Raw genomic sequence first — 19,890 nt, 5'->3', positions numbered from 1 at the left:
GCTCTACAGATGTAATTGCTCCAATAATGATATAACAAACCACATGTATCTTAAGCAGTCGCGAGTTAATACAGTAACGGACGAACACGGATCGATTCAGGGTTATTTTTTCATGATAAACATTTTAATGCATTTCAGTTCTGAAGAATTAAGTTGAGGCTACAATAATAGTCAAATGTACATGGGTAAACACGTTGCAGCAGTCTTCAAATCAAAATAGGTAATGTCATTTGTATTTTTAAAATTTACAAACATAGTAAAAACAAATCTGAAAATCCATACACAGTACCTCGAATATAGAAGTGGATCTGTAGTTCTATTAATAAACTAATGTTGTAATAATGGATTCGTACTTCGATATATGCCTATACCCCTCACTTCCAGATACATACCATTAGTTATTTATGTAAAGAATAGCTGATCCTGTAGATTTGAATGCACTGGCTTTCAGTTAAGTAAATGGAAAAACATGTTTTTTGCTATTTAATGCAGGGTTTGTAGGATTACCTTGAAATACAATTATTCTTAATTTATATGAACGCAAATGGGGATCTGATTATGAAATTTCCAGCCTTTTACGTTTATCAGCCTTTTTGTGTTATTTTACTTGTGCTTCGTCTACTGTAAAATACTTTGTGCTGGAATCAATGCAAACAATCAAAGGGTGCTATACACTAAATGCATTGTCAATTATGAATTTAGAAATTATGGACAATTGTCATCCAAAAAAACATGAAACAGACATACAATCATTAAAGTACATTAGTAAATAAAATACAGTTAAGATTCTCTTAACATTTGGTAATCTTGGAGTGGAAAACATGCATTTTGATAATGAGTTTTACTTGAACTTAAGTTTAAGTCTTTCTGCTAGCGGCAACGGGCTATCAATAGAAATGACAGAGTCCTCTCCTTTGGCCATGCTCACTTCACTCCAAGCAGAGTTTTCAATAAAAATATCCCCATCATCAGCTGCCTCCAATTTTCTCTCTATGGTTGGTGCACACCCACTCTTTCCATGGTCTGAGCACAAAGCCTGTGGTTCATGGTCTACAGTATTTGAGCCAGCCCCTACAGTGGCATGAAGCCCCATCACTTTGGTTGATTTCAGACTGTAATCAAAGAGGTATGGACACCGCTTCCTGGCTTTAGACTTGACCGTCCTCCTCTGCTCCCGTACCGGTCTGTTCTCTGCATCGCTGTTTTCACTGGATGAACACACGCTAACACAGACACTCTTCTTTACAGCCTGAGCTCTGCTTTTATGGCCTGTCCCAACACTTGAGTCACTGTGGCTTCGCTGGGGCAAAGCAGCATGATCACGGCTTGCTTTTACAAACTTGTGCTGTGACAGAGGTTTGGTACCTACAGAGCCTTTTTCATTTTGCTTTTTAGCCATCTTTATCACAGGATTTTCTGAATGTTTCACTCTGGCACGATTCTTAGAATCACTAGTCAATGTTTTTTTGAGATGGAACTGTTGCTGTCCTAAGTGTGTGACAACACCTCTGTCTTTAGAGGGTGCACTTGGAAGTACAGGCCTGAAAACTGTGCAATCAGGTGGATTCGTAGATGGGTATGTTTGTGCCGTCGCTATGTCAGTATGATTGCCGCTCGACTTAATGGCGTTTCTTGCAAGGACTCTCTCCCTCAGAGGAATCTTTGACAGTTTTACAGCAGCCGGTGATTCGGGTGCTCTTGCAGTATTCAAAACTGAAACCTCAAGACCAGCTGACTCTCCTGTGTCGGAGGATGTACATTTCTTCTCTGCAGTGCCGCTTAGGCCTTTGACAGGAGTGAGGAGGTCAATGTCAGTTGGTGGTAAAGGACGCTCAGTGTTTACTTGTGGAGACGGAGAGGAGCTGAAAGACATGCCATCCCAGTCGATATCACTCAAGTGCATCGCCTCAATCACAGCAGAAACTGAGGGCGAGAGGGCATTTGCTGACACCTTCTCAGAGGATACAGGAGATGGGCTGGGCTCTACCACTTTCATAAATATCCCCTGAGGTGCAGCCATGTCGTCATGATCTTTGCTACCCTTTCTCTGCTGGTCAGAGGACTCTGGACACCTTGGCAACTCCTGGGCATTTTTGCGGTCAGCTGTCGCAATTGTGTCAGAGCCAGATGTTCCTGCTTTGTCAGTGGAGGAACTGTGTATCGTCATTCGGGAGAGGAGATCAGAAACATCATCAGGTCCAATGTTGGATTCCTTGTCTTTCGTTTTGTTCCATTTCTTTGCTGTGAGGGAAAAACAAACAAGTTTTCTGATGGTCAAGCCTAGGCAAAGGACAAACATGAACTGCCAAACATGAAGCACTATAACTATTTTAAAGCCACACCACTCCCTGAATGAATGAGTCAGCTATTCCTAAATTAGGGGTTTCAAACTCCAGTCCTGGAGGGAAGCTGTCTATACAGGTTTTTGGCCTTAATGAAGGTGCATGGAATCTAGGCACTTAGTGACTTAAATAAAGCACTTAATTGCTGAAACGCACTAAAAAACAGGAGAAACCCTGGACCTTCAGGATGCCCAAGTTTGATATCTGTGCCAAAATTCAAAAATTTGTAACAACGTGAAAGATGAAATGGGCTTATGCTGACTGGCGCTATAATGTATATGTCACATCCTGTTAATCAAAGCCTTTCAAGTGAGCAACTTCACTGGCAGACATACAGTTTCAGGTGTGAAGGTACTAAACTGAAAATGTCGCAAATCAAGGGGGGCCTTTGATCCAAAACCACCTAGAGAGGTTTAATGGTGCTTGCAAAAACCTGCTGGGTGTTAGCTGCAGCAAGTGTTAGAAACATACGTTTGAGCTTGTTCTCCTTAGCCTCTTCCCTCTCTTTCAGGAAGCGGTCCACAAGGTCTGGGTACGCGGTCTGAAAAAGGGCCTCCTCCTCCACTGTTCTCACCGTGTCCAGGCATTCCTCTGGATGATCATCTCCGTACACGTAGTGATCTACAGGAGCAGAATTCCGGTAGCATGTCAAAAAGGATTACCAGTAGTATAAGGTGATTTGAGCAGAATTATTTATTTGGTCACTTAGAGAAATGCACACAGTTATCTTATAGAAAAACCATTGCAATTAACTGTAGGGTTCTGACCACAATCACCTAAATAAAAGTCTCTCTGAAAAGAAGGCACACTCATCAGCTACCCTTGTCGAAAAATAATTAAATGCACTCTTTGCATGTCAGGACTTCTGAATTGAACAGATGATCCCAGCTATCACAGATATCTGTGAGTAGAACTGAACTGAACTATAATCAGCTGTGTGAAACTGGGTGTTAGTAGAGAGAGAAAGGGGTGTTAGAGCAGTTTGACAGTTTCCCCAGTGTGGAGAGGAAGCTGACTTCGCACCTCCTTCTGGACACCCAACCCCCCCTTCACCAAGCCCCCTCGCCCACACACACACACATTGAACCTCACAATGAGACTCAAACAGGCCACATGGATACCATCTTCAGCCTCCTGAAGGAATACGCTTCAGAAGTCTGGTCCATTGGCATAAAAAGAGATGCACGGCCCTTTTGAGACAGGTGGTCGCACCGCAGACACATTCAATTTTAGTACTGGTGGCCGTGACAGTCCGTAGGCTTTGGAAAACAACTTGTGGGTTTGAAATTTGAATGTTGAGTTTACGACCCTGATGATTTCATTTATTACCATCATTCCCATACATCAGACGGATGGCAGAGCTGTCAGTGGTCGATGAGTTGGTGTAACAGACGGTAACATTGTGTAGGACCTTTTACACTTTCTAGGACAGGCCTTCTCAGAGCATATTAGAGATGCAAAGGGCATTTGGATATTGCACCAATGACATGTCTGTTATGGGTGGGTGTTTCATGTAATCCTCTGCTTCAGGATGCAAGGACACCCAGTATAAAGAAGCATATATCCAGCTATTCATATATTTAACTTATGGCTCCAGTGCTACTTTAACCTCTTGTGTTGTGATCATACAAAATTGGTAATGATGGTTAAGTGTTTAAGTCGGAACACTCATTCAAGTGAACATGACCTGACCTTTCATTTGAAAGGAAAAGAAAGACCATTTATCAAGGCCGGAAGAAATCTTTAGGTTACTGACCTGGTTTTTCCCAGATTACTTCAAAGCAAGCAATTCCACTCCTTACACGAGGCTTGAATATCCTGTTGTAGGAAAAAAAGCAACTTTATTATCTCAATAAAAGAAAGTCTTTTTCAATGCTGGACAGATCAGCTCTAACAGGAAAACGTAAGGTACAGGCTGTGGTTTCGTACCGTATGGGCTGTATCTGTGTTGTGTTTCCTCTTCCACATTTTCTGTTCATCATTTCTGTGTAAGTCATTAGCACCAGCACCTTCTCACTTGTATAAGATTTTGGCCACTCCATTTTGTCTAAAGCAAAGTTCTAAAGGATTAAATAAAATTAATTATTTTTGTTTTCAAAGGATACAAAAAAGAATATAAAATTGCTCTAATGCAGTGTTCACTGGAATAGAAAGGAATTAAAGTATTTTAAAACTTTGTTATGATGTAAGAATGAAGTCACAGTCTAACAATTAAGCAATTAATATACAGATGCACGTAGAGGCTGAAGTACCTGCATCAACAAGAGGTTTGGTTTCCGTGTTGCGACATTCTGAATGCGTCTGTTTTTGTTCACCAAGAATTCATCAATTATCTGGAAAACAAGGCGTGCATGAAACCTCCATTTCGCTAATGGTATGGTTTCTTATTGGCATAATTTCAATCCTACAGACAAGTACCTCTTTGAAAGGGAACCATTCACTTGCTAAAGTTTTCCTGTTGGGAGATAAGACAGGATAAGGTTGACAGAAGAATGAAAGATATACTTTGCTTCCCAACTGCCGGTGCGGCCAAAAATGAAAATATATTCTTTGCACTTTGGGGGACAGCTCACCTTTTAATGCTGGCTTCAGCGGAGCTAGCCTGCCGTGCCTGTTCTGTCTGATGCCAAGCACAGGGACAGGAGTAATCATAGTCCCGGGGCTGACAAAAATGTTGGCTACCACACAGAGCGCAGCCACTGCGCTCATGAGTCTTAGCTGAGCCTGTGAGATGGGAAACACTAGTAAACACTAAACTCAGCTTAACACAAGCCTGCTTCAAGGAGCATTTAATGGGGGGGCAACACATGTGAGTGGCAACAATAAAAGTGAACACAACAAAACAGCATGAAACAGCTTTGAAAGAGCAATTTCTGAAAACCCAGTACCGGACACCGGACACCTTTTCCATCTTTCCATAGACCAATGGGTGATTAGGCATTTCATTTACAAAGTCCAGACACTTTGCTTTAAGATGGATGTTCCAGCTGGCTGAAGACAGATGCTTGAAACACATTTGTGAAATGTGTTTGGGATAAGCCCAGGATTACAGTTGTGTGTGACGGGCTCAGACCTAATAAAAAGTGTGAAAACTATTACATTTGGTACAAGATTTTGCTTTATTTAACAACAAAATATGTTCAAAAGAGAACAAAAAATAATTTTCAAAACCGATACATGTTGGGAAATTGTCTGGAACTGGCCTCAGTCACCAAATTGAACAGCTTTTATGAGTGAGAAATCTGGGTTATTGGGGCAAACTCACCAGGGTGGTGACACACAAGGCAATGAGTGACCTTTTTCACTGTTGGATTCTGCATATCCTGCCCCTCACTCTGCCACTGAGTGAACCTAGAACCACAAGAGGGAAATCTGTATGTCAGTAGTGTGTTCTCTTTGCAAAAAAACAGAGCAATATGCTAACATAGGAGGGTGTTCTTTTCTTTGAAATATACATGGAGCAGTAGTTATAATTTGGGAGACCTCTTCTTACTTCTGGAGGAGTGTCTGACCTTGTAACGTCTTTATCAGTTTCAGCGTTTGTTCTTTCCCAACGCCTGGTACACCCTGAAAAGGAGAAACAAACAAATAGAAGTGGAGTGAAATAATAATGAGAGAAGGTAGAGTGAAACATTTTATATTCATACCAATATTCCAGTAAACATAAAATTGTCACAGTTCTGCATCCTACCTTGGGAAGATAGTCACAACCAAGCAGTATTGCAAAAGCCACAAGAGTTTCTCGTGTCAGATGAAGCTCAGATTGAATTTCTGCCATCCGATAGCAATCGACTTGGGGATCCTGAAATCAGACATGGTACATGGCAAATCTGTGCAATAGCAAATTGGGCATTAGTTACAAAACACACAAAAATTTAATTATGAGAGCGATATGGGTTCCAAAATGTTAAAACATGTTGTTGAAAAAGAAAGGAAAAAAGAACAAAGCTATATTCCATTGATTTAAATTATAACTAACTAAAATATAAGTTATCAAACACATTAAAATACAGCTGTATAGATTGAAAGTGTCTAAAATGCAATGGAAACCAAAGGTCCTAGATGGTGTAATAATAAGAATAATAATAAAGTATTCAATTAATAACAAAAATAAAAGGCTGACCAATTGAGAGTGACTTAATACAGTAGGTGGCATCACATGACACAGAAAAACAAACCAGAGCACAAAGAACAAAAATTGGCGTATAATAGACTAAATTAAAAATGACACGACAAGCCGTTGTAAAATTGATACTGCTGCAGAATAAAAACTTAACAGCACAAACATTGTTAATAATTCACCTTGAGATTAATATTAAACTGACCTCAATACTAATTGGCACACAGAGCCTTGCAGTGCTCTATGAAAGCAATGCTACTTCTACCTCAAGGTGAAATAATACAATTCGAAACACAGGGAAGGGAACCTTAGTCAAGTGTCAAATATGAAATCAGTAAGATTACCTTTGTGGTCATATTGAAGTTTTTGTAAACTGTTTGGGCTCCGTAAAGAAAGGAATCCCCATCATTGGTGATACATCCATCAACAAGGCCAAGAGAATCCAGGTAGGCACACATCGCTTCAGCCTCTCCTGCAGCAGTGACCCATGGAATACCCAGGCAGTCCAGCATCCCTGCGCACTACAGGCAGAAATGATCTTTCATTAAACTTCATGGCAGCACGGAGGACTCAACCCAACAAGTGAGTGCAGTAATAATGACCTTGAAAGTTGTACTCTAACCTCTTTAAGGACAGCCTTAAAGTGCGATCTGCCAGTTTTTGTTGTTTTGGGCGCGGCTTTCTTGGAGGGTCCACATCTTAATTGACTTCTCTTACACATTGTCTCAGCCTTCATTTTGGGTGCTTCTCCTTCCATTACAAAAATCAGCTTAATGCCCATTTGTGTAAGAGCCGAGACCCTGAAAAACAGATTCCTGAAGAAAAAGTACAGAATATTGCTGTTGTAAGGATAGCATGCATCCAGCTATTAATTAGAGGTAGTAAATCTGATATTGTCCTATTCAACTCAGATTATAATAGCAGAAATGTCTAGGCTTATTCTCAGTGCGTTATGCATGAAAGGAGTGTGGCTTGACTGCTGTGCATTAGAGAACTCACCGCAGGTGAGGTTTGACGACTCTCCCCATCATTTCTTTTACAAACTGGGCCTCGCAGACCCACAGGCTCAAATCCACAGCCAGGGTTTTACCGGTGAGGTGGTACAGAGGAACGGACTCCCGAACAGGTTCCAGGATAGACCACAACTCATGAACACCCATTCTTTAGGCTGAAGGAGTCCAGGATATGAATCGAACTCATGCAACATTCATGACATGGCATGTATCCTCATTTGTACATTAATTACAACAAGTTAAATTTAGATTAAGGGTTGCTGTACATATGCTAGCAATCATGTTTCCTGCTGTTGCGTTACCTAACATTTAAATGAACCTACATTAGTTTAGATAGTTATTAAACGTACTGTAGATACTATATTTTTCATGGATGAAATTTAAACTGCAACATTAAAATGCACGTGTGTAGCGTTAGTACAGGGTGCTTTATGGTAACGTAGCTAAGATTATAAAACAACAACCATGTTTTCTTTGCTGAATTTTCAAACGGTAAATATAAGATGCAAGCTATCCAATTCACTTTTGCCACGCATCTAGCAACGTTTACTTACAGTTAAAGATTACACAGGCTTGCCACTTAGAATCTTCGTTGTTGATTGTTTGTGGAAAAGCCGCAACAAAATTCAAAATGAGCGCTTCTTCCAGCGAACACTTCCGTATCCGAATTGTTACGTCAAAAATCTTCCGGCGTTGCATTCATGTAACAGAACTCTCTATGGTGTGTCTATCCTCTCCCGCCTTTAGAGTGAACTCCATCATGAACCCAGCAGCTCACGAGCAACCCCTATTTTGAAGTGACCCGCGAGCTCTACCGTCCATGGTGTACAGGCGATTGTTGCAGACAGCGGCAGTGCTTCGGAAAACGTAACACGGCAAGCAACTTTTTATTTTGGTTTTTGTGTAGGTTCATCGTGAATTAGACAAGCTAACAACCGTTTGAAAGTATTGCATGGCTAGCTAGCTAGCTACTCCAGCTAGCTATTTTAACCAACAAGTAAAGTTCGTAGCTAAACACACCGTAATCAGCTTGCTAGTCTGATGAGCTGATGTAAACTCATGGTGTTCCGAACACCAAGTTAGTTACGATATTTCGAACTTTCATGAGGAATAAAAAAAATAAAAATACTTCCAGATCAGCTTTGGTATATTTGTGCGTGTAAAGTGTAATTATTTCTCTTCATTAAAACTTCCGATCTGTCTCAGCATATCGTACATAATGACAAGGTAAAAGGCGCACCCCAGTGACAGTGTGGTGGGGAAGCTATTGTTGACTAGTTATTAACTCGTATATAGACGATATCCGTTTTTAATGAATAATATTAAGATTATTACAGTTAACGGTTAGCTGTTCATTGTTAGAACCAAAAGACTGGCTGTCGTAGTTTTCAGGAAAGTTGTCTGCCTGTCACCTTGTCAAGTGACTGGGTTTCGGTTTCGGTTTGTGTTTGAAGCCATCAGTTAACGTAGCTAGCTAGCTAGGTAATGATGCTTGATTAACTTACAGTCTGTAGCACGATACTAACCCGTTAACTGTAGCTAGTTAGTTAGTTACATAGATACCTAGCAATCTATCGATAATCATGAAGTTAAACGTTAATCATGTTGCACAAGTCACCATATCGATTAGCTAATGTTACACTTGAAGTTAACAAACTATTTGATTTGCCCTTAAAGAAGTATGTTGGTGCTGGTATGATTTTGGATTGTTGGATTGCTAGCTAGTTGACATGAACCTGTTAATATCTAGAGCTAACGTTAGTTAGTAATTGTTGCTCTTACGTTTTGGCCAGTGAGGGTAGCTGGTTGTTTTGCAAGTCATGTTGTCATAACTTCTTACTGAGCAGAATCCATGCTATCCTATCTTCTTACTATGAAGAGTGTCTGACCTACAAGCACAGAACTGAATGTATGCCACAAGCGTAGAAACGTGTTAGTCAAGTTGAACTGAAGTTAGCAATAGTAAAAATTTTGCTCAGCATGTAAACTTACGTTACACAGGGAAGATAGGATAGCGCTTCCAGCATTGCTTGTGTATAAAGTGCAGCGACGGAAACGGAGATGGATTAATTTTGCTGTCACATCTGTCCAGAATGTAAACAAGTGAGGGATTCGTTCGATAAGAATGAATTTTACACTTAATTTTTTTTGTTTTTTTTGTTTAGCTATATTTATTCTAACTAAGCAGGATGTGTGTTGGTAAGTGAGTTTAATGACATATTCGAAAATGAACTAACCCGTCTTAAATAAATGGTGTCGTTTCAGTATTAAGAGATGTCTAAAAGGAAACATAGGTCCTCAGATGAGAGCAATAACAAAAGAGCCAGGTCTGAACAAGTGGAGGATGATGAGGAGGACATAGTTGGACCAAGTCAAGCTACCCTCCCGACTGCCCCTTCAGTAAAGGTACATTAGAATTATCTGCTACAGCATGTAACTACCTACAATAACTAAGCCTACTGAGTAGTGTGATAGTTCTTTGTTGCACCTGTATACACCCAGTGAACAGACTTTATTGGATTTATTATTTTTTAGACTTATTAAATCTTCTGCTGCTGTAACCTATCCACTTACAGGTTTCACGCATTGTGTGTTTAGAGATGCTCTTCTGCATACTACTGTTGTAATTGCGTAACTGTTGGTTATTTGTGTTACTGTCATCTTCGACTGGCCCTTCTTGTCTGACCTCTCTCATTAAGAAGGCGTTTCTGCCCGGCCGTTTTTAGTTTTTAGTTTTTTTGCACTATTCTCAGCAAACTCTAGAGACTACTGTGCGTGAGAATCCCAGGAAATCAGCTGTTTCTGAGATACTCAAACCAGCCTGGCACCAACAATCATTCCACAGTCAAAGTCACTTAGATCATATTTCTTCCCTATTCTGACATTTGGTCTGAAAAACAGCTGAACCTCTTGACCACATCTGCATGATTTTATGCATTTAGTTGCTGCCATGTGATTGGCTGATTAAATATTTGTGTTAAGCTGGTGTACAGGTCTACCTAATAAAGTGATCACGGAGTGTATGTGTGTGCGTGTCTCTGTGAGTGGTGAAGGAGTGCACTAAGCTTCTATTTTCCTTCGTTTCAGACCACCGGAGAAGTGGGGTTAGTTGAAAGCATTTTCCTGAAAAACTTCATGTGCCACTCTTTGTTGGGGCCTTTTCCTTTTGGAGACAATGTCAACTTTGTTATTGGAAACAATGGAAGTAAGTTAATTAATTTTTTTGACAGTGGCTTAGCAATTTAATCAACTCTTGGGTTCAACACACTTTTGGACTGCATAAACATGAGATTTGGAATGTTGATTTGGCCTTCTAAGAAACCTCTGGAACCAAAATTACACTTGTCTTGGATTGTTAATCAGGAAGATATGGGCTAACAATGATTGCAGTAATTAGCTTGACTACATGACTTGCCCTATCTCCATTTCTGTAGGCAGGCCCGCATTAAGGGGTTTGGAGGCCCTGGGCTGACACACGTGTGGCCCCAAGATAGCGACAGTCTACCGATTATTTGCATGAGATTTACAAAGTCACATTGAGATTTGGCTGTCGATGCCAAATCTCATTCACATTACTGTATTGGAAACATTAACATCACGTATAAGTCGCCACTTCTCTCAGACCGCTGGACTTTGCATGTTGTTAGATCTTTTTTTGGTACTGCATGTAAGAAAAGATCCCATGTATTTTGATATATGGCGGGTGGCTGATAAGATTTAGACACAGCACAAACTGCAGGGTTGTGTTCTTCTTGCCGACCAAGTCCTCAATTTTTAGCTGTAATAGTACGATATTCATGTCATGCAAACACAAACATAAGTTGCGACAAAGCTGTAAGAGTTGTTTTAATTTTAATTAAAATTATTTGCTGAAATCATCAAACTTTATATTAATTAATGTGCATAATATTACTATTATGTGCTTGCATCATATTGCAATCAGTTGTTTAGAAATATTCGTAATTGATTTGGTTATTGTTCCGTTTTGCCTGGCCATTTTCATTTCAACGTGCCTGACAGTGCTAATTTCGGTGAGAATAACAGGTGGCTTGGTAAAGCAGAAGGGAAAGCTTTTGACTGTGTACCCTGTATTGTGTGAAGTGTATGGACGGCATGCAGGAACGTGTCTTTGACGATACAGATTTGGAGATGATGTAACAACCCAACTCTGGCCCTCAAATCCAAATCCAGCCCTGGTATTATTTGAAATCTCAATAAAGTCTGTGTCAATGCGGTCCAAAATTGTGTTGTGTCGTCTTACCAATAACTGAAAAGCGACACTACAGTGGGGTGCAAAATTTTGGGCACCCCTGGTATGTCTGTTACAAAGAATCTCTTTGATTGAAAGCACACCTGAACTCTTAAGTGGTACAGGGTTAAACATGAGACCTTTCTGGAAATTTATAAGCAAGATTGCTTTAAATTTAAATAGAAATTTTTTTTTGGGATAATTCTTTGTTACTTTTTAAAAAAGATTATTATCAAGGCCCAGGTGATTTACTCATTAGGATTTCAATGAGTCAGGTGTGTATAATTCCGGGGCTGAACCTTTTATTCTGAAGTAACTAGTGATTAGTGAAGTAATTACTTGATTCATTTTGACTTTTACTACTTTTTCTAATATAAACTTGTCATAGAGGGGGCAGGACAAGATAAGCCTTGGCTTCATCCTGTCCCTTCTCGAACTTATTGTTTTATTTTTTGTTTTATTTTACTTGAATGTTTTTTATCTTAATGTATTTGGTGATATTACAAATTGTGTTTTTCATGATGTCTTGTTTATGGTTCGAGAAAAATAAAAATCAAATCAAAATCAAATTAATTAGTGGTGTTCTGCCTAGGAAAATGAAGGAAAATGCAAAAAGCGAGAATTGAAAGACTCTTAGCTGGCTACAGGAAGCATTTAAAAGCTGTTATATTTTCTCAGAGAGGAGTTATAAAGTGCTGACTGACAGGGTTCCCTAACTTTTGCACAATGTTTTTAAAAAATTATTTTGAAACAAAAAAAAGTAACTTTGCTTTAAAATGTGAAGAAATGTCTTGTGTAACGTTGTACCATTCAGAGGTCAAGTTTGCTTCTGTTCACATTGATATTAATTGTAAAGGGCTTTTTGACCACCACTGTATTTTTTTGTAATTCCTGCATTTGTCACCTTGACCATCCCTTGTGATTGGTCCATTCTCACATTGATTTGATACCATAACACATTTCATTTATTAACCATATGTGCTGCTTAATATTTTATTGAATCAATTCAGGATTACCTTCTTAAAATCATAGTGGCAGTGTCCTGTTTGGGATTTTAATCTGCTATCTTTGCATACCAGGTGGAAAGAGCGCAATCCTTACAGCCCTCATCGTTGGACTGGGTGGAAAAGCAACAACAACAAACAGGGGTATCTCTGTTAAAGGATTTGTGAAGGAAGGGGAAAGGTAACTCAACTGTGCTCTCACTTTTTGTGATGACATTCACATTTTTATCAGCTAGCGGTTTGGCCAATGTGCCTTGACTGAAAGTAAATGCTGGGTTAGTTAGCTGTTGCAGATACCGCAGAGCACTTTATATTTATATGAAAGAATCTGGAACTTATGGAATCTGGAATTGACCTTTTGCTAGCACATTGTAAGGGCGTGAAATGAGTCTGAATTAAATGTTTTGGCCAAGCCTGTAATATAACTTCATTGTTGATTTCAACCCTTCACATTCTTGCCACTGATGAAGAGGTTGCCTTCTGATTTCTGCTTTTCTGTGTAAACAGCTCAGCAGATGTGTCCATCACATTGCGCAACCAAGGGCGGGAGGCTTATAAGTTTGAGGTGTTTGGACCATCCATTATTGTGGATCTGAGGATTTCCAGTGAAGGGTTGAGAACATACAAGCTTAAAAGCAAAACGGGTAATTTCTGCTGTTGTTCTGGCAAGGGCAATACTAACAAACTAACAAAGGCCTGATATCAATATTCAATATAAAGGCTTTGTTATTCATATGGGTTATGGTTTCATGTATATTGTACAGATGCTTAAAACATCTTTTTGAATAACCAAAATGAGAACAGCCCTGAAAGTCTGTTTTGAATTGTAGGTCAGCTTGTGTCCACAAAAAAGGAGGAGCTTGTTTCAATTCTTGATCATTTCAACATTCAGGTATGATGGCTTTATTACTGGCTGGTGTTTGTAATCGGGTGTGTTCTGCATTGGGGTACTCGAGGTACAATGAGGAAGACTATATTTATCCATCAGTGCGTTGATTACATTGGTTATGCTGACAACTGATTAGTTGGCGAAGTCAATACTGTAGGTCAAATTCAGTTTGTCTTAACTGTCCAATGGGGCCCTTGGATGTTATTGTACATGTTTGTGTCTTCAATATTAAATGAAAGTGATGGGGAGATGCTTTCCTGAATTTCAGTAATATAAAATTTTTATCTGCAGCCTGCAGGTGCCTTCATTGGCAACCTGATCCAAGCCACACACAACTGCAAAAACACAAAAAATACTTTCTGAGCAATGGAAAAAACCTAATTTCATTTTGCCAGAAGGATATCACATTATTAACATTATAATCACATTATGGAACTCCCAAATACCATGTGAGAACAAGGACATTAAGAACAGAGGGGGCATCATCCTCTATGATGCCTCATACGCCCTGATAATGGTTATGATAACCTATTGACTTCACAACAAAGTTACGTTGTAAGGTAATGCAATGAGGGAATCAGCCTGTAAAAATAGCCTAGAATTCTTACTGCTTTTGAGTGGAGAGTGACCGACTAATTCCTTATCATTCTCAGTAATTCATTACTTGCATACACAGGTGGATAACCCGGTTTCCATATTGACTCAAGAAATGAGCAAGCATTTTTTGCACTCTAAAGGGGAAGGAGATAAATACAAGGTGAGTATAGTCTTGATTGATACAATGATTTGTTTGGCCATGTTATGAGTAATATCATGACATGGCAGTTATAACATTGGCACATAAAATAACAAACTGCTGGCAGTATCTGATTGTGTCCCCGTTTTTCCCTTTTTGGAAATATTGTGCGGCTCGTGCAAGATAATTTTTATATTCTTATTCATACTTTTTTCATATGAAGGGCTTGTATGAGTATACCACACTGTATTCAATGAACACTTCGAACTTCAGAAAACCCCTAAATGAACAAGTCCATTAAATGCAATATATACAGTATTGTCGGTGGGTTCCCTTGGATAGATGGCCAATGGGATTCAATTACTTTATCCAATTCCTCCTAAACAATCCGTTTATGAAACAGTACGTTTATGAAAACATTTGAGTTGAGATATAAGCATTGCCATTGCTTCATATTTGATCTGCAAAGCCTCATTTGAAAGTTTGATTCAAGGTTCTGTTTGATCCGATAGGAAATTAATGGAATGCATGTGAATGAATGAAATGGAATGGAAGGAATGGAATTCTCTCTTTTTGGAAATATTCCATGTTTATGTAGTTCATATAATTAAGCCCTTTAATTCGTTTTTTGTGTGTGTAGTTTTTCATGAAAGCAACGCAGCTGGAGCAAATGAAAGACGATTACACCTACATTATGACGACAAAGGCTGCCACCAAGAATAATATTGAGAAGCATGAAGAGGTACTTGCTTTTTCCTTTTCCTAGAAACTTTATTTTACTGTATTACCTAAGAGTGTAATTTGTTGAATGAAACCATTAAAAAATTTGATATTTTTATCTATTTCTGTCTTTAATACAACCAATTCACAACCAGTTCTTAGTTTGAGTGCTGATTTAAAAAAAGGGAATTTTTAGGTTTTTTGGTTGAAGAAATTATAGCAGTATGCATAGTCCCCCAAATCAGAGGCAAATCAAGCCATAACTTGTCTTTGTCCCAAACATTATGGAGCGCATTGTATATATAAACAAATGGTGGAAAGACAGATAATTGATCATTTTCCAGCAGTTAACTATTTATCTTTTTAGTAGTCTGTCTGCCTCTTGCTTGTTCTGGTGGGGTCTGGCAGGTTGGGCATTTCATAATAATAGACATGTTCTGAATTCTGTATTTCAGTGCTTGGAAGATTTGAAACACAAGTATCTGGAAAAAAAAGACAAGTATAAAAGTCTGGCATCCCTGGATGAGATGCATTCCAAACTAGAGGCGCTCCAACACCAGATGGCATGGGCTTTGGTAGGGCATTGTGCCTTGCTGTTCAGTGTATCTATCTTTTCTCATATGTATCTACAGTAAGACAGTATTGGCTGCATAATTGGTGAAAACATTTGAGACAGAACAGGGAAAAGTGGGACTTTTCTCTACTTATTCAAATATTGAGTGGGATTCCACTCTAACAGCAAGTTTGAGATAGAAAGTTGTGTTACAGCGGGGAATGGTTGCGTTTGCCTAAGACAGGCTTTATTTTTATTAGACTAATCTTGCTTCGAACAACAGCGAGTTTACCAAAAACAAGCAAATTTACCATACCTTTCCCTCCACAAAAGTGTGGAACTGTCTTTATTATTGGAGTAGACATTTCTATAATGCACATTTAAATATTCCATGTCTCCCAGATATGGTAACTGGCGCGACAGTATTTTGGCAGGCAATGTCATACCTAGCAGTTTTGTCAAAGCACTTTTTGCTGGTAAGCTAATAATCAATTAAGCCATTGTGACCTCATTCATTCTAGTACTTGTTTCTTCCCGTCACTGATGATTTGTAGGTCCATAAAGTTTTTGCTTTAATGCATAGTAGAGGGCAGACGCAGAACTTCACAAAAAGTTTATCAGCGCTCATGGCAGTTGAGGTTCCTAAATGTCTAAATCTCAACACTCCCAACAACGACCACCATCTGGCCTAACAGCCCCCTTTGAAACTCCATTTGGGAATTGCTGCGCGGAGTAATATGAAATCCTTTATTGATAGAATTTTGTTGTCTTTCACGTCTTTATTCTGAAGGTCGCTGAAATGGAAAAAGAAGTTAGACCATTGAGGGAGCGAATTGTTGTTGAAGAGAAGGGCACAATCAAATATGAACAAAAAGTAGAGGAGTGGAAGGTAAGGTTTTGCACATGGCTCCTAGGGTCACACTGTGACCCGTCTGTAGTACAGACAGAAGTGGACATGCTCAGACTGCTCTCTTGGATCTGTGCCATGTTTGACATGCTGTGATGTCTCTGGTCCACAGGTTAACCTTTTAAGTACCATTTTTTTGACACAAGCTTAAAAATGATATGCCCAAAATAAAATGGTTACTATTCTTGAACCCTTTTGACTACAGGCATAATACTGGTCTCTTCTGAAAGGTAACCCTCTCTCCAAATATTAGTAAACCGAAGTTACAGAACTTACACCACATGAATGAGATATTCTTGGGTTAAGACTCTTGCTTTTCGATTGGAATTAGCTGGCTACGTAATTCATTCCATGCGCAAGCTTTTGTGCCGTTTGTCTGATTTAAACCTGTGCTTGTTCTGTTAATGAATCAGACACTCACACACTCTAACCGTTCTGTCCCACAGGGTAAAGTGGTGGAGGCAGAGAAAATGTACAAGCAGATCCATGACAAGCTGGAGAGCATCTCTCAGCGTGTGCAGCAGCTGCAGCCACAGTGCGCTCAGTTAAAGAGCCAGGCCCAAGAGTGCAGCAAAGCGTGCAAAGCAGCTGAGGTAAAGACAATAATGTACTCCAGTCTGCTTTTCTTTTACCCAGTAATTCAGAGGTGACTGCAGGACAGAATTGTCTGTTGATGCTGAAAAATTCACTTTTTTTTTTTAATGCTCAGAACAAATACTCATAATAGTCAGAATGTTTGCATTTGTGTCCACATTCAAAATATTACATTATATTACATTATTGGCATTTGGCAGACGCTCTTATCCAGAGCGACGTACAACAAAGTGATATATAAAATATAAAATGTCATTTTGTTTGGAGGTAAGCACGTTTTCCCGATTCGCCTATGTTGCTGAATGATATTAGTATTTTTATTGTTTTGCCCAATGGCTGTGAGCGTTTTTTCCCGATGATGTCCTTTTACACTGGTAGATGAGCCAACTTGGATTAAATATTTGACTTGAATCTTGTAGGCCAGTTGCCATCGCATCAAGACCAATCTGAGAGACCTGGAGAAGGACAAAGAGCAGCTTACAAAGCGGATCGATGAACTGAAGCACAGGTACAGTACTGCTGATAGTGGGAACTGTTGCCCTACAGGTACAGCCCAGCATTTTCAACTCTCCGCTTATTTTTAACAATAACTTTTCGTTCATCATCACGGAAAGAAGCTGTACCAGAAAGTTTGCCCCTCTCCAGATCCGCAACATATCCACAGCTCATTCTTGACGGTTTTCTTTCCCAACACATTCTTAAGATTCAAATGGGGGAAAGTGGTCTTGTTTATGCCGAAGCTATAGGTAATGCTACGCACTTAGATGTCAAGAATATATCCTCCTCCGATGTCCTAGATGAGTCCTAACCAACTAGTAATGACGATGTTAATAGAACATTAGTACCATGTTTAAAGTCGGGCCTGACTTTGTGGAAAGGCTGTCCCTGGTCCGACTTTGAAGAAGCCAGGAGTTTCCCCCTGCCCTGCTCTAGCCTGTGTGATGAAGAAGGCTTTGCTCCCCGCAGTATCAGCCAGTCCAGGGATGCTGACACCACGGAGCGGATGGGGAGGATCTGCAGGCTGCAGGCCGAGCTGGAGGATCTGAGCCACCAGGACTCCACACTCAACCAGCAAATCAACCAGTTCCAGCAAGTGGTGGCCAGATGCCAGGAGGCGCAGAACAGAATTGAGTGAGTGTTCTCCTGTCTTAAAAGTGCGGTCACTGATTACATGCATCTGGATCAAGTGCAATTGCAAAATAATTACAGACAGAAAAATTACTTGTGTGTTGAAACTCAGGATGACACAAATCTAATTGAGAGGGGAGTGAATTGAGTGGAGATAGGCTTGGGTTGAAGAAAATGGTGTTGACGGGCAACCGCTTAACACTTGGTGCAAGAAACTCTGTGACGCTGGTTGTTGCTTCTGCACGGTGTGTGACAGGAAACTTATACACGGCAGTAGCAATGTTTATCTGACAAGTTAAAAAAAGGAATGTTTTTTCCTTAAATGCTGATGAGTCTACAAGCCCTGAACATGGAAAGAATTCTAAATGTCCTAGTTAGCTATTATGATGATTGTCCTGACAAAATTCTAACACATTATCTAGCATATTCAGTGTTTCCTGCAATGGAAAGACCATAACCTACTAGCCTTGTTGCAAAGGCTGTTATATGGTTCTGGGGAAAGCGAGAAGACTATCTGATGCAACCAGTGCTGAAAAACACTCCAAAAGTTCCTTGCTGGCTTTAATGTCGTATAAGGTATTAACATTGGCAACCCAACAAGCCAATAACAGCTGTTTAACAATTGGTTATCTTGTTTGGATTATGAAATTTGGAGCGAAGAACAGCCCTTGTAGTGTCTGCAAATTAATGCTGGTGAGCTCTAAAACACATACAGCCAGGTATTCTGTGTGTCCCTATTTTGGTGGGCAAGTTAGCTGAAACTTCTCCCATCCCCATTGGTCCAGACTGGAAAAGAAGGAACTGTTGAAGGACACGGACATCAAACGGCGAGCTTTGAGAGGCCTGGAGGCTAGCAGGACTGACAGAATCAAGCGCTTCGGAGAGCAGATGCCCAACCTGCTGGCTGCTATCGATGAGGCCTTCAGGAAGGGCCATTTCAGGAAGAAGCCCGTTGGACCATTGGGTAAGTCCAGATATAGAGGCTGTTCAGCCGCCGGTGGTGTGACACTCCTTGCATCTGTCAGTGTGCTGTGGGCCAGTTGGTGCATCGGTGTGTTCCATAGGTTGGAAATTAGCCTTGTGCATCTCCGAGTTAAATTGCATTATCCCCAATAACTAAATTAATAAATATAAATTTAGTTTTGCTGGGTCATTTGCAGCTTAATAAGTTAAGTTATGAGTATACTAGTAGGTCTTGCCTTTTTGGTTTGGCTACTGCAGATGATTTGGATAAATATGCTGCCCATTTCTCTGGCTAATGCATGTCACTGAATGTCCCTTGAACAGTTTTGTGTGCTAGGTCTGTATTTGACAGACAGTTTTTTATTTTTCGGGGCCCTGTTTTTCAGGCTACTGCATCCGCCTGAATGACCCTGCGCTGGCCGTGGCAGTGGAGAGCTGTCTAAAGGCGCTAATGATGGCCTTCTGCTGCGATAACTACAAGGATGAGAAGACCCTGCAGGGCCTCATGTCCCGACATTACAACAACCTTAAGAGACCTCAAATCATCGTTAGTGAATTCTCCGACTCCTTGTACAACATCAGTGGGAAGTACGACACATTGCTCTCCTTTCCAATACCACAACCTGTGTTTGAGTCTAGGAATGTGCCATTTTCAGAGAATTAGGGCTGTTA

At 40.0% G+C, this 19,890-nt stretch overlaps 2 protein-coding genes across 4 annotated transcripts in view; one reads left to right on the top strand and one right to left on the bottom strand.

Annotated features, from left to right (window-relative positions):
- Positions 1–95: 95 nt before the first annotated feature.
- LOC133128322 (flap endonuclease GEN homolog 1) lies at positions 96–8,185 on the bottom strand. 2 transcript variants are annotated; one of them, XM_061241714.1, is made up of 14 exons: positions 8,030–8,185; positions 7,462–7,630; positions 7,085–7,277; positions 6,807–6,983; positions 6,034–6,144; positions 5,836–5,909; positions 5,608–5,693; positions 4,916–5,066; positions 4,761–4,797; positions 4,595–4,675; positions 4,272–4,402; positions 4,099–4,160; positions 2,814–2,963; positions 96–2,241 (listed from the first exon to the last, which is right to left on the bottom strand). In XM_061241714.1, the coding sequence occupies exons 2-14, from the start codon at positions 7,620–7,622 to the stop codon at positions 842–844; spliced, it is 2,814 nt and encodes a 937-aa protein (XP_061097698.1). In that variant the 5' UTR covers positions 7,623–7,630; positions 8,030–8,185; the 3' UTR covers positions 96–841. The 2 variants fall into 2 exon arrangements, with proteins under 2 accessions (XP_061097698.1, XP_061097700.1); XM_061241716.1 differs by lacking the exon at positions 8,030–8,185 and having other exon boundaries at positions 7,462–7,803.
- A 17-nt stretch (positions 8,186–8,202) lies between these two features.
- Positions 8,203–19,890, top strand: part of si:dkey-119f1.1 (Structural maintenance of chromosomes protein 6-like) — a 31,157-nt gene continuing 19,469 nt past the window's right edge. The window contains exons 1-15 of one of the 2 annotated variants that reach the window (XM_061241713.1): positions 8,203–8,342; positions 9,741–9,881; positions 10,563–10,680; positions 12,804–12,909; positions 13,236–13,372; positions 13,559–13,620; positions 14,294–14,374; positions 14,994–15,095; positions 15,529–15,648; positions 16,417–16,515; positions 16,980–17,126; positions 17,547–17,635; positions 18,094–18,258; positions 19,041–19,219; positions 19,605–19,806. In XM_061241713.1, the coding sequence (XP_061097697.1) occupies positions 9,750–9,881; positions 10,563–10,680; positions 12,804–12,909; positions 13,236–13,372; positions 13,559–13,620; positions 14,294–14,374; positions 14,994–15,095; positions 15,529–15,648; positions 16,417–16,515; positions 16,980–17,126; positions 17,547–17,635; positions 18,094–18,258; positions 19,041–19,219; positions 19,605–19,806 (1,739 nt within the window). In that variant the 5' untranslated portion in view covers positions 8,203–8,342; positions 9,741–9,749. Of the gene's footprint in view, positions 8,351–9,740; positions 9,882–10,562; positions 10,681–12,803; positions 12,910–13,235; positions 13,373–13,558; positions 13,621–14,293; positions 14,375–14,993; positions 15,096–15,528; positions 15,649–16,416; positions 16,516–16,979; positions 17,127–17,546; positions 17,636–18,093; positions 18,259–19,040; positions 19,220–19,604; positions 19,807–19,890 lie in introns of both variants that reach the window. The other variant, XM_061241712.1, reaches the window with a different exon arrangement.

Source organism: Conger conger, chromosome 5 (genome assembly GCF_963514075.1).
Source record: "Conger conger chromosome 5, fConCon1.1, whole genome shotgun sequence".
NCBI lineage: Eukaryota > Metazoa > Chordata > Actinopteri > Anguilliformes > Congridae > Conger > Conger conger.
The sequence above is the reverse complement of the archived record's forward strand: the minus strand, read 5'-3'. Positions and strand labels throughout refer to the sequence as shown.